Here is a 15,051-nt window from a genome sequence, read left to right on the forward strand (position 1 = left end):
AAGAAAAAAACAATAGAAATTTACCAAGGTAACTCAATGCAACTGTTCATTTATCTACCCCCTCCCGCCTCCAACTCACCCACATACACATATAGAGTTATATGTATATTCAATTGTTTTTAATTAAGAAACTTTGTTTATTTTAATAAGAATATAATAAAATTTTACTTAAAACAAGGTGTGGTTATATAAATATTGTGATTAAGTTCTTAATGGAAATTAGTCCATCCGAGAAATTCATTTGTACATTTATTTCCCTTTTGTCTGGAGCACTGGTCAGTAATCATTAAAATATTGATATGGCATTTAATGAATATATAGAAATATATATATATATATATATATATATATATATTGTTAAAATTAATTAGAAGATATCCAGTCTTCTTGAAATATATTGATCAGATTAATTTAACAATAAACAAATAGGTCATAACATTGATCACTTTGTAAAAACAATTATATTTGTCAATATGTGATATTGTGTGTAGAAATAAGAGTTGGTTTGAAAAGATATTGGTAAAATTTTATCGAACATGTCATGTGAATCATTCTACTACTTGAAGATATGAAAGAAGTAAATGTGAACATTTATATACAATAAGCAAAGATGGATGGTAACTAGCAGTGGAATCTAGGACTCATGTTTTGTTCTATTTGAAACTTGTCAGCTGGATGTACTTGTATCCCTGAGTTGATGTTCACAGAGTGCACACATATCAATGAGAGAGTGATCGATTACAGTTCATAACATCAATGAGAAGATTCAAACAAACAATACAAAACGAATTTATATACAATGTTCAGGAGAACTATTTGTTAGAATAAAATTTAGAATAAAACTTCAAATTTAATTGTAGTTACAATTTAAATGGATTTATGAGCGATAGTTGTTTTCATTCTTGTATGACTTTAACAGATTGAAAGTAATGGTAAAGTTAATTCACTAAATTCTTCCGATATAAGAAATCGATTCAAAGAGATTATTTCAGCTCAAATTGTTGAAAATGATTTAAAATGGCGGACTTTTCTTTACCTATAAACAATTAGTTTAGATCAACAATTCACTGAAGGTCTAATGTTTACCAGCTAAAGTTATTTACTCTATAGTCGAAAAATTTGCTGAACCAAAATTCTAAAAACCAGAATATTTGACCTCGAAAGTCGGCAAATATTCGAAAATCCATGAACACCACTCATTAGTTATATAAATAAGGATATCTTTCTCACCAGTCGATTCTATCAAATCGTTGTTGTTAATAAGTAATTGTTTATTTTAACGAACGTTTGTCTATTAATCAGTTTCATAGATTCATTTATATAATTTTATTTTATAGAACTCCATATAATGTTACCCAAAGAAGAAAAGAACTCTTCACTCAAATATCCAATAATATTTCTGATCATGAAGGAGATTGTTGTGAATTACGTAGTAATACTTCAGATATAGAAACTACCACTTTCAATAACCTTTCGATCAGTATCAGCACATCAAATGACATGAATGAATTGAATCGAGAAACGAAAAGTGAAATTTCTTCACCACTTGGCTTTGTTAAAACAACAGAAATAACAAGATCTAATTCGATTCCAGATATTTTTGATAGTTCCACACCAACCATATCAAAATCTATCACGACCTCAAGTGTATTAGTTAGTACGAATTCATCATTAAGAGCTGGTGCATCAAATACAACTAACTTCTATACTAGATCAAAATCTAATTATGCATCAAAGGATACAGATCATTTTATTAATCATAGCTTCGCTACGAATAGACGAAAATCTCGTTACAACTCAAACAACAATAATAACATAGACTATTCTAACCTTAATTTAAAATCGCTTTTAAGTAATAAATACATGAAAAGTTTTCTAATGCAACCTTTTCTAATTCCGGATTACATGAATACTTCTGCATATACAACAGTCAACGGTTATGACCTGGCTAATCTGAGAAAATCATTTTTCAACAATGAAGGAAGTAAACAAAATTTTCAAACAGCTGCAGCGGCCGCTGCTGCAGCTCTTCTACCAGAACCAGGTTTATTCATTAATTCACCATGTTATTATTGGTTACCATCATTAGGATTTAATAACTATACTAAAAATACTACTACAACATATACTACAGATTGTATAAAGCTGTATAACGATAAAATTACTAACAGTAATGGAAATAATAGTATGAATTATGTAAATGGAGGTAATCGATATATGCTACAGCAATTTGCTAATCAAGCGAATCATGGAACGGATGAACCAAAGTCTTATGAAACACCCAAAGTATCGGTTTCAAGTAAGTTATTTAACTTTTTTTAAAACGTATTGTATTCTTTATGGGATTATTAACTCAACGAGTTAAATAAACTTGTGTGAATTTCAAGTTACCTACCTGAAAAATTATTTTAAATTTAAAATGTTTATGTATCGAAAGTTGATGCAACGTTCACGTATAATCTATGAACATTCAAGAGATTCATCGATCATTCAATGTAAAGGTTCAAAATTCAAAATAAAGTTTCTTGAGCCATGTTATTTATTCACTGCATTTAAACAAGCCATGGTTTTGAAAGCAACCATTCTGATTTCTTGACAACATTAAGCAGAATTTTGCGATTCATGAATTCACCACACTTTAGCTTGTCAGGCCATCGTTTGCCCACTGGATCTAAGTCACAAGAAAGTGAAACCATTTGGCTGAAATTCTATCCCCAAATTTTACCGTATCCTAACAATTGTTTATCGCTACCGTTTCTGGGCACGTTGAAAAACAACGGGAATCGAAGAACCATTCCATAGTAATTTCAAATTACTCAAAGACGCACTCACTTAACTGGCATTAAGGTCTAGACCTTCAGATTCCGCTTGAAGGATTTAGTCTTCAAACCACCGTTTCGTAAGCTCATAATCTACATTTATGTCGGATCATGATATAGCACAATTGGCAAGTGTCATCTGTGATACATTTCCAAATTGCCAACATGGTTGAGCTTCAATACTTGTGATTTCTCGTCAAAATTTGTGAAATAATTTTCGATCAATCAGATACTAAACAATCTAATATTTCTCCAAACAGCCACAATCACTAATAAGACATGAATAAGACATTCTTAAAGCCGAAAACACTAAATCCAAGCTAACAAATATAACTATCTTCCGTAACATTTCTTGCATTATTCAAACAGTTTACTATCTATATTAACTGGATAGTTGATATCCTAATACGAATTGGGAACAGACTAAATAGAAAAATAAAAGTTCCAAACATAACAATGACAGTAATAATAACAGAACAAAGCATACAGATTGAGATGAATAAAATGATTTTTCTCAACTCAAGAAAATCAATAAAAAGGTGAGACGGTTTAAAGGATTACTCATTATAAATGTTTACTCTTTACGTATGCTTCTTTTATATCAGCATGGGAAGTTTCGGATATTGTAGTACTTTAATAAATGAATTCACGATCCGATCTAAGCTAAACCTCCACTGAAAACCTTGAGATATTGAACGGCTACTTCTTCCTAGTATAAGACTCCTCAACAGCGCGCATTCACGATACCGCACGTAGGACTCGAACTCAGGCCTTTCTGTCTGACACGTTAACGCTTAACCTCTAAACGACTGAACCGGCATCTAAAGATGTTAATGCCTAACTTCAGTCGATTAGTGATCTTCTGCAACCCTTCTTCTTATTTCTATACAAAAATATGGGAAATTCTATTTGAAGATTTCTTCCATATGATATTTCTTTTTCATTTTGTACTTATGATTCTTGCAGCTAATCTCCCGTTCATCTTTATTTCTTAGTAATATTATTAAAAACAGTACATGAGAATCATTTGCTTTTAATCTATTTCACAATACGTAATGTGAATAAATAGTCGATCAGAAATAATCAGTAATGACAACAACACAAAATGAAATGGAATTGTAGTATTGTGAACATGGTATTAGTGTAAAATAGCTTAATATTTATAAGATCTAAGTTATTGGTAAAAGTGTGGAAAACAGTGTATCAATCTTTTCAAAATTCTATTAACTTACTTGAATTAGCTTGATTTTAATTTTTTTCTAACGATTCTGTAATCATTATATAATGTAGGTAGCTGTGGTGTGTACAAAAGATATTTAAATACCTGTTTTCTTAACAGAACCAGTTGTTCAATTCAATCTGACTACAAATACAACTGAGTAACTAGATGCATAAGGTTTTATGGACCAAAATGTTGAATTTCAAGTCAGAGATATTAATATTACTGAACTGAGGACAATACATAATGAAATATTTGACAAAGAAATCCATTCAGTATTCATCTTTTGTAGTTCAGTCGTTCAACATAAGGAAAGATAACTTACTTGTAACCCCGATACCATAATTACTGACTTCACATATATTTATCAAGCATAATTCAAATACAAGTAATATTTGTGGCCCTACATCTGACTCTTGATTTGATCGTGTAATTATCGTTATAGAGTTATTGAAATATACATGTCTCTAACCCTCGTATGTAATTGTCGACTTAAATCACGTTAACGAATGACGGTATTTAATAAGTCAAATACGAGAATGAAGTTTTGAATACGTATATTTTGTGCACTGATTGATTTGAACAGACAATCAGAGGAATAAAGCAAACAGAAGAGAGCAAAGCCAGAGGGCATGCATTGGAGAAGGTGTGTAAGTCAACTTGATTTAATCAAGCGTTAATCGATATTTATAGTCAAACAAAAATAAATTACAGACATGTGATGAGTAAGAAAGGTAATGCGCATACATTTGCTTACCTAAAACAGTCTAGGTTGATAAGCGAATAATTAACAAAGTCAAAATATGATTTTAGAAGAATGAATGGACTTGTCCGGAAGCTAGAATATGCTGTGTAGGCTAGCATAGCACTACGAACTCCATTCTAATTATTTAAATAAGTATTAGGCTTACTAGAATAGCAGCATATAACTACAAAACATGCAGAAAAAATGTAAAAATTTCCGACTGTTATACACAGTATATAACTATTTATACATAAGTCAAAAGTAATTATCATCTATTATTGCAAAACTGACAATTGTACTAAAATAATATTAGGTTAGATATATTAATATTCTCCTTCAATGATCACTTATTTTCAGGGAAAGTGATGTTTTCAAACTAAATTATCATTAGATCACTAATGCGAAAATGAATTATTAAATATCATTCACCTAGTTGAAATGAGTATGACCTGATGATCTATCTTGAATTCAGCATCGTTTTGTTCATATTCAGAATATCACTTATCCATTTAATAAATGTTTACCATTTGATTTCTATTAAATTCAACGTATTCTGGCATTTGACTTGTTAAACAAGTACAATAAATGCACTTGATATTGTTTGTTTGAAACTTCCCATTGTTGTGATCAGTTTCTTGTTGGCATATATGCATCCTGTGTCGACTGCTTCAGTATTGCCTTAAGTCACAAGTTTTGTAAGCAAAGATGGATAGTTGCTAGCAGTGGAATCTAGGACGCGCGTTTCGTCCTATTTGGGTCTCATCAGCTGAATGTACCTGCGTCTCAGGGTTATAAATACTACCAGTGAATTCCGCTGCTAGAAACTATTCGTTTTTGCTCATAAAAAGTGAATAGATTATTGGAAAGTATATATGTTACAGTTGTATTACATTATAACCAATAAAAACCACAATATTTTCAAAGTTTTCTCTGTCTATTTCATATGAACATAATTTCATATCAAAATTAAAGGGTGATAAAATAGGTCAAATCGTTCGAGTGATGAATTGATGGCTAATAAGCTTTTGATGTTTTATTATAAATTTGATTTATGGTAGCAATTACAAATTATAATTCGCTTTTTTCTTGTTCAGTGAACTATGTGTTTATCACTAATTAATATTTCAGATTATTAAATTAAAATTGAGTGTATCATAATACAAATTATATAACTGTTCTCCGTTTCTTACATTTTCAATCGGGTTTTATTCTATCCAAACAAAAAAAGCTGTTACTTTCTACAGGAGCTCCAATGTTTTTTTGACAACCAGTGCTCTAGTATCTTGAAGCACTTTATCAAACATCAATGGTCCCTCACTGATCGGCTTCCCGAGAAAAAAGTCTCTTGCATGAAGATTATTATTTTTATTTATCATCAGAAGCGCAAAATAAGCATGTAGTTACAGACCCAAATCAGATTAGCTCTCTAACTTGGTAGAATTTTGTCATGATAGTTATGGTTTAATAAACCGAAAAGATAAATATAGTCGATAGGCACTTGTAAATATATATTTCTTGTCTATTATAGACCACTATAAGATTATATTTCACAACTACATAGAAAACATATACTCCTTTCTATGATTATCTTAATTTTCATACTACTTATCCAATGTGTTATGGCTACTTAACATTGGGCAATTTTCAATTCAATAATAACCTAATAAAATGTATTCAAATCACAAATTAACAAACATACACACATTATTATGTAAATTAAATAGAAAACTCATTGGTGACAATCATGAATTCACCTTCTCATATTTCAATATATAAACATTGTTTATTTATATATTACACTGTTCGATTTCCATTTAGTTAACAAACAAGATAATAATAATCAAATAAAACTAATCAATACAAAGTTGCTGTGTTTTTTTCTCCTTTTTATCGCCTAAAAATAAAATCATTTACAAATGTAGGTGAGAAAAGAAAGAAAGAAAGAAGGAAAGAAAGAAAGAGTAATCTGTAATATTCAGAAAAGTATATTTTATTACAAAAACTCTATACCATACCTCGTTTGTTTGTTTGCTTTATTTTATTTTTTTGTTTTTTTTGTTTGTTTGTTGTTTTTTTTGTGATAAAAATGGTCAGAAAAAATTTGACCTGATAAAATAAATAGCTTTTTCTTTTTGTCAAAGATTAATCTAACTCACTCTTTTATATATTTATATATAAGTAGTTAGTTGGTTCCAGCCTCTTTAATATGAAATCTTATTATTATTAGTAGTAGCAGTATCCACTGTCAACACCAATCTATTGAATATTTTGTGGGTTTCCGACTTTTAACGTCAATAGAATGAATGACCTCTTTGAATACATTTCAAGAATGGATGTGAAAATTTTTAAAAAAAACATCATAAGGTAGAGAATGAAAAAGAAATGGCATTTATTAATATTTAAGTAATAATAATATTAGCCTCTATGTATTAAAATTTGAAGTGATCATATAAAAATAAATAAAAATTTGTGAAAAGTTTGCAAATATAAATACATCATGTTGTTCAGATTGAAGTAGGATTATGTTCTAACAGGAGAACTGATGAGAGTACTAACGTATTTACATAAACGATTAACACACGTTTTAAATCAGCAATAAGTACGTAAACGGAGGTGGATGTTGGCTAGCAGTGGAATACAGGATGCGTGTTTCGTCTTATTTGACACTAGTCAACTGCATATACCTCAACCTATTAGTTGGTGTTCACCCAGGGAATTGAATCTAGTACGATTCGCTTCAAACGATTCTGTGCACAAGTCGCTGAATGAACATCAACTGTGGGCTGCAGGTACATACAGCTTAAGAGTCCCAAATAGGAAGAAACGCGCGTTCTGGATTCCACTGCAAGCCACTATCCATCTCTGCTTATAAAGCATATGACTTGAGAAAATTCTCACAGGATGCATATATGTCAATAAGTGACTGATCAATTGCAGTTCTCAATATCAGGGGGGAAGATTCAAAGAAACAATACAAAAATGAAATACATGAATAGTTTCAAAAACTAATATCCTGTGAAGAAACTTCATAATTAATGAATTTTATATCAGGTAGTATGTATTTATCAGAGGTATGATTCCTGAATCTTAAGGTGGCTATTTTCACTCATATAAGTCATATGCTTGTTTTAAATGGTTTATAGATTATGTTTATATATACCAAGATATTTTTGTCTTCATTTCCTAACTACACAGCACAATGTTTTGCTATCCGGTATATGAAGCCTGAACTTTTTATACAATATTATAACGACAATCATTATTTCACATAATTTTATTGTTCAAAACAAACCCCTTTTTTAAATTCATGCTTCATATGCCTTTGATTTTATCATCCAGAACTGCTTCCAGCATCATATCAAGGAATTACCCAAACACTGTCTCATTTAATTATTGAAATCTAAACCAGTATTTCTCGAGTTATTTGAACGTCACCTATGGCATATCGAAGGAATTCGTTTAAATATCTAATCGATCATTAGAGTGTACCTGACAATTTTCGTTTCCAAACTAAGTTACAACATGGATTTGTAGTAAATTAGCCTAATCTAGTAATCCAACATTCAAACATAGTGTTGTGATACTGTAGTTCATCACATATTTGGTGAAACTAGTTGGAATCGTCAGGAATTTGGAATAAAATTCAAGGCACTTCACTTCACAGTAAAAGTATACAAATTCATGGCAGCTGGGTTGAATTATAGATAAATAGTCATATATAATATATTATTATTCTATCCCTTTCCTAAGTTTTATTTTCATTACAATATATTATTCTAAGTGAAAACAAACGAAGTAAAATGTAGTGTTGCTGTAATTTAGAAAAAAATAGTCTGAAAATGGAATCCAAGAAGCGCTTTTCGTCTTATGTGGCACTTTTCAACTTGATGATTCTTCCTATGTGGGTAATCTTTTTGATTAAAATATCCCTTTTCGCAGTTGAAAACTACCACTTTAAATAAAACCATATATCCATTATTCATTTACACATATCATTTGAGTAAAACAACTTAACTGAAATCATGTGTAAAATTAATTGTTTGTGTATGGGTGAATGAGTTTAATTTTAGTCTGTCTACAATATATATGCATTCAAGCAGTAATTCAATAAAATGTTCGATCAATTTTTCTTCTCGACTCATTTATTAACTATAGTTAGAGTTATAAACTATGAGATAATTTATTTTAGTTATGTTTGTATACTTATATATAGAGTCCCAGAATGATCATTAACTCTGGGATGTAGGTACATTCAGCTGATGAGTCCCAAAAAATGATTAAACGCCCGTCCTAGAATCCACTGCTAGCCACCGTTCACCTCTAATTATGTAGATTTTTTTATTTCTTACTCACATTTGTTCAAAAGCCAAAGCTAACTTCCTTATTTTTTTCTCAGCTTGTCGGTCTATTTTCTTTGAGTTGCTATATGAGATGTAGCAACTAGGATCGACCCGAACTCGTTCTAGGTCGCCCATCGATGACGACTGACAGACTGAAACATGTTAACAATTTTCTTAGAAGTACAATACATTACTAATAATGATATTTGTTGTCGATATTCATATTTTAAATAAACGTTTCGGAAGGAAGTAATTTGGATTGTTTATTTACTTCCATTTATTATCAGGGACACCCGAAAACTCTCGAGTGGCTTTAAAATCTTTAACAAAAGAAGAGAATTACAGTCAGAAAAACAAGCCAAGTAACGGAATAATTATATTACCTAAAGAGATTACCAAAACGTTATCGTTTTGTAACAGTCAGAGTCAAAATAAGTGGCAAATCTAAAGTGAAACAAGTTACCTCATATTTATATTAAATAGATTTTAAAATAGACGAACATTCCAGACACAGATAGATATTTAATCGTATATTCATGTTTTAAGTTTATGTGTTCGTGTTCCATTAGTCTCTTAATTTGCTTTTAAAGCGACCATATTGATTAGTTTTTGTCATTGCCTAAATAAATATGCTAATTCTACTTGAAATTCTGAAATTTTATGTCTGAAGTGACAGCCTTACAAAGAATATAATAGATTGCATGTATTTAGGGATAAAATATTTGTCTTAAGTGGTCTAAAATAGATGAATTAACGATTAAACTGATAGATATAATTACAGCATGTACCATATATATATGTTTCTGCATAGTAATCTGGAAGACAAATCTACTACATTGAGGCAGACAAGTAACCTAGGGTAAATCCTCTAAACATTGTTTGTTTTTACAGTTGTAAGGAAAAGAATAATATCTTCCAATTACACAAAGGTGCTACCTGATCAAACCATTTGTTATTGACGAAAGAGTTCAATTTGTTAAGATATAGTTACATGCGATCTACAGTAATAATAATAAAATAGAACTCGTATATTTCAATTGACATAAGGCTCGTAGTAAAAATCAATAACTCAATATTTCTTCCTTATTGCAGTTTTGAATGAACCCCATTAATTAGTCTCTGCATTTTTCATCCTAATGCTTGTTAACTTTATTGACTAATATCTGATATACAGCCTACTGATTAGACGAATGCTTTAAGGTTTCTCACAGTGCTAAATGAATAAAATAGTCATGGTAAAGAGTGTTATTTAATCAAATTATCCCACGTATAAATAAATGAATTTACAGAAATTAAGTGTAGAAGAAAATCAGAATGTTATTTATATACTGCTAGATATCTGAAATTGATAAGTGAACAAAACAACTGCTATAGTTCTATGAATTTTTTAAAAAAACTTTCAACTTTGTATCTCTAAAGCACATATTCTGGTAGTAAACAATCGTCCTAAGTATACACACATTTTATCACCAAACGATGTGTGTATACAACTTCTGTAAACTGGTCTGTGATTTGTTTTCCTTAAGTATTTTAAAATTGGCCACTTAAATCTTCTACTTCAAATATTCAACATATTGATAAGTAGTTGAACTGAAATAGGATTCTTTTCAACTGAAATGGGGATAATTAATCCCATCATAGTGATAGGCAATATGGTGTTTATCCAAATATCACTTCAAAAACGTCAAAGATTTCAAGTTGGAGATATAGAGTAAGTAAGCTGGTTGAGTAACCATTACAGAATATTTCATATTTTTAATAGGAAGAATGAAGGTTACATTGATTATTTAGTGGTACACACTAAACAACAGAATGAATTTATTATCGAGCTCAAGTATAAGAGGCACTTAGTCCGAATTATCGCTAAATATTTTCTTTTCCTTATTAAATTATTAACCACTTTGCCTAGTTATTCACTAACAGTGCTACTCTATGCTAATTGACTATAACAATAATTGTATTAATTCATTTTTCTTTTAGAAACCCTATCATCAGTGCGTTAATCAATACCCTAAAGTGTTTTTTATAATTTGACTCCTTTTTTGACTTAATTATGTTAAGTAGTTATTAAATTACCAGTAGAAGTTTAAACAATCTTAAGAAGCCAGTTAAAATATTAAAAAAATATTGCCTAAACTTAGCTTAAGTGAGAATTTATAGTTTTCACTACAATGTAATTGTAAAACATGTGTTGGTACGACAGTTAGACGTACTGAAACAACATCATCATGCATTCAGCATTTTTGTCAGATGGTTAGATTTAATTATTAGACAGGTCTGAATCAAGGTGCAATGTTTGTTACTAAGGCTCACCTGCTATCTTATTGATGATATTTTCCAGAGTCTGTAAAAATACAGTTGAATTTAAGAGCAAGACGTCACCAGTTCATAAAGAGATTTATCTTTAAATGTAGTTGTTGAGTCTTTACTAACTAAACAACCAAACGATATAAATTTTTGCTTGATCTATTTCTTCATGAAGACGTTTATCGTAGCAGTTAGCATTGGGAATAACTGAACAGTCTGTATCTCATAATCAAATCAGTGTAACTCTTGGTTCATAAAATGTAAATAAGATCGAGTTTTTATAGAGCTTGTAGTTGAAATCATGAATCGATCGATGTTAGACCACCATTGGAAACTTGGATACACTGGACGGCCGTTTTGTCCTAGTACAGGACTGCTAAACAGTACGCATCCACGATCCCGAACGTTGGACTCGTACCCAGGACCTTCGGCCTCACACGCAAACCCTTAACCTCTAGACCACTGAACCGAGATCCATCTTTGTTAGTAAGGTAGCCAAAAAGAGTATGAGCTTTGAGGTTACTGCCCGTGGTTCAATCATGATGAAAAAAAAATTAGTGTCGCAGGGACCCAAGTTCAAAAAAATAAGTTGCTTTCATCTTACTTAACATTATCGGATAACAGCAACACTCAACTGATTTATAATAACTAATTTATTTGATGAATTTGAATCAAACTAAAAGATAATCTGTATGTTTTAGCCTTAACAGTTAAAAAAATGAATTCAAATTAACAACTGAAATCAATGAGGATTGCGATGATTTATTCCCAAGATTCTTGAAGAAGTTTATGCTGTACTTATTTTCATATAGTGAACAACCAATCGTATTACAGTTTATTTATCTATAATTTGTGTGTAATATAGCTCGATTTAACGTTTATTAAATCAACCATCAAAAATGATATTCACAAATACTTTGATATGATAAATCTTTGACGTCAACAACAATTTATTTAAGTTCATATAAGAACTTATCTAGTTCCATGTAGCTAAAAAACTCCTTGTGAACATCCTTTTTGATTTGGATAGAAAGGGAATTTAAAATTCAATTTTGAAGAGAGAAGTGATTGATGTCCGTTTACTTACAAATAGAAATATAATGTACTTCAAGTGCTCTCATTTGATTTAACACTAAACTTATTCTCTATCATTTGATTGAATATTGAATCAATTATCTGCTTCGTAAACATACTTCATACTTCCCGATTCTGTTACTGAGATGTACAAACCAAAACAATCATCAAAGTTTCTAAATACTGTGATGATTCCTAATAAAGAATAGAATAATGTTTAGTGTGTAGACCTGGCAGTTTGTATAATTTGCAAACTAGCCAATCCAGGAAAGTTTGTTACATTTTATGTTTGTATTCGTACAATCAGTACAATCATACTATAGACTTTCCATAAAAGATATATACTTTAAACATATTTAGGTAGTCGACTTTTTACCAAACCAATATTATCCAGCTCACAGAGACAACAATTTGATGAATGTTGAATTACAACACTTCAATTACCAGAGCTGTTACTTACTAAAGTCATGCGTTAACCGTCATATTATGATGTCACATATTTGCAGTTGTAGGTGTAGATCATTAAATCGTTAAGTATTATCAGAAAATGATGGGTTCATCGCTAGAATTATAAGTTCCCAATGATATATTATGCCAGGATCACGAGTAAACATTACTAGAGGAGAATATGTTATGAAAACATGACTTGTTGAGTGCTTCATCACATACAATGGTCCCATAGGTGCTGTTAATCTAAGTAGAGAACCATACTCAAATGAAACTAATCTCTATAACCCTAACTGATAAATCATTCATTCATCATAAACTTATATATTCATTCAACATAATGACCACAACTAAAATCAACACAATTCACCACTAAATATAATGGAACTAACACATTTAAACCTACTTTCTAAGTGCTAAATGATATTCGTATTGAAAACAAGTTAGAATTTAAATTACAAAAAATAAATTAATTAATTAAACTATTTTTTCTTATCATTATCAAATAGCTATTTAAAATAAAACATTAAAACCCTTTTTTTAAATTTAACTATATTTCCTACTATTTCCCATTTTCAGTATTGTGTTTTTGGAGTTTGTTAAGTTTTTGATTGAGATCATGAACCGATTGATGTTAGACCACCATTGAAAACCTGGAAGCACTGGACGGGCGTTTCGTCCTATTGTGGGACTACTCAGCAATGCGCATCCACGATCTCACCTCGCGGGATTCGAACCCAGGGCCTTCAGTCTCGCGCGCGAACGCTTAACCTACTGAACCACTGAACCGGCATCCGTTGGTGTTAATGTCTAACCACAATCAATCCACGAATCTGCGCGACCATCTTCCATTGTACTGAGGTAGACATCTGTTTCTACCTGACACGGATTAGCTATTTATTAAACAATAATTAAAAGGCTTCAATAAACTTAATTATGAAAAAAAACAAAAAAATTTACATAACTTTTTGTTTAACACTAAAAAAAAATTCCCAATTTAAAAAAAACTAAAAAACAAACAAAAAAACAATTTACGAAAATTATTGAATGTCAAAAGTTGTTTGTTTGTTTGTTTGTTTGTTTGTTCTTTTCGGTAAACAGATTTATTCTATTTATTATTCAATATTATATAATATGTACCTTTAAGTAAAAAAAAAAGGAATAAATAAACCATATGACATAAATCCTGTGGTGATTTTTGACATAAATATTTTGTTACTGAGAAGAAAAACATCACGTGATTAAGCATTGAATCTATATTATTAAATTAATGTGACATATTCAACTGTTAAATTTTTTTTAAAAATTATCCAAAAGCTAGTTTATATAAGATTGAAATAATCAAAATGTTTTTAAATGATTGAAATATAGTAGTGTAAGTTAGTTGAACTAAAAATTTTATAACCGTTATTTTCTGAATTATTTAATTAGTTGTTGTTTAGTTAAGTACTTATCTATAGAATATAGACATTTTATAATGAATTGATTTGTTACTAAATTCACTTGATATTGTTTTATGTGTATCTTCCCATTGTTATTTAGGACTGCAATTGATCAGTCTCATATTAGTATACATGCATTCTGTGCGGATTGCCTCGATATAGTCTTAAGTTACAATCTTTATAAGCAAAGATGGATGGTGGCTAGCAGTGGAATCTAGGACGCGTGTTTCGTCCTACTCGGGACTCGTCGTTTTGACGTACCTGCATCTCGAAGTTGATGTTCACTCTGGGATTCGGTCTCAGTACCATTCGCTTCAAGCATATGCTAACATGAGACTGATCAATTGCATTCCTAAATAACAATGGGAAGATACAAGTAAAATAACACCAAGTGCATTTAAACTTCATTTCACTTCACAAGCAGATGGCGTTTGAAGCGAACGGTACTGAGTTCGAATCCTGGAGTGAACATCAACTCTGAGATGCAGGTACCTCCAGCTGACGAGTCCCAAATAGGACGAAACGCGTGTCCTGGATACTACTGCCAGCCACTATCCATCTTTGATTTGTTACTAGTTTGATTTTATGTTTTAATAAGAAATCGTTTTGTTTAGTTCATATGTAATATATAAGCTGATAGGATAGTGAAAATATGAAA

General features: G+C 30.5%; 1 protein-coding gene across 1 annotated transcript in view; it reads left to right on the plus strand.

Annotated features, from left to right (window-relative positions):
• Window positions 1–15,051, plus strand: part of RBMS3_1 (RNA binding motif, single stranded interacting protein 3) — a 59,718-nt gene that overhangs the window by 23,442 nt on the left and 21,225 nt on the right. Inside the window, exon 3 of the mRNA XM_051216212.1 lies at window positions 1,338–2,299. Coding sequence (XP_051066777.1) covers window positions 1,338–2,299 — 962 coding nt within the window. The remainder of the gene's footprint in view (window positions 1–1,337; window positions 2,300–15,051) is intronic.

The sequence above is a fragment of the Schistosoma haematobium genome, chromosome 4, assembly GCF_000699445.3.
Source record: "Schistosoma haematobium chromosome 4, whole genome shotgun sequence".
NCBI lineage: Eukaryota > Metazoa > Platyhelminthes > Trematoda > Strigeidida > Schistosomatidae > Schistosoma > Schistosoma haematobium.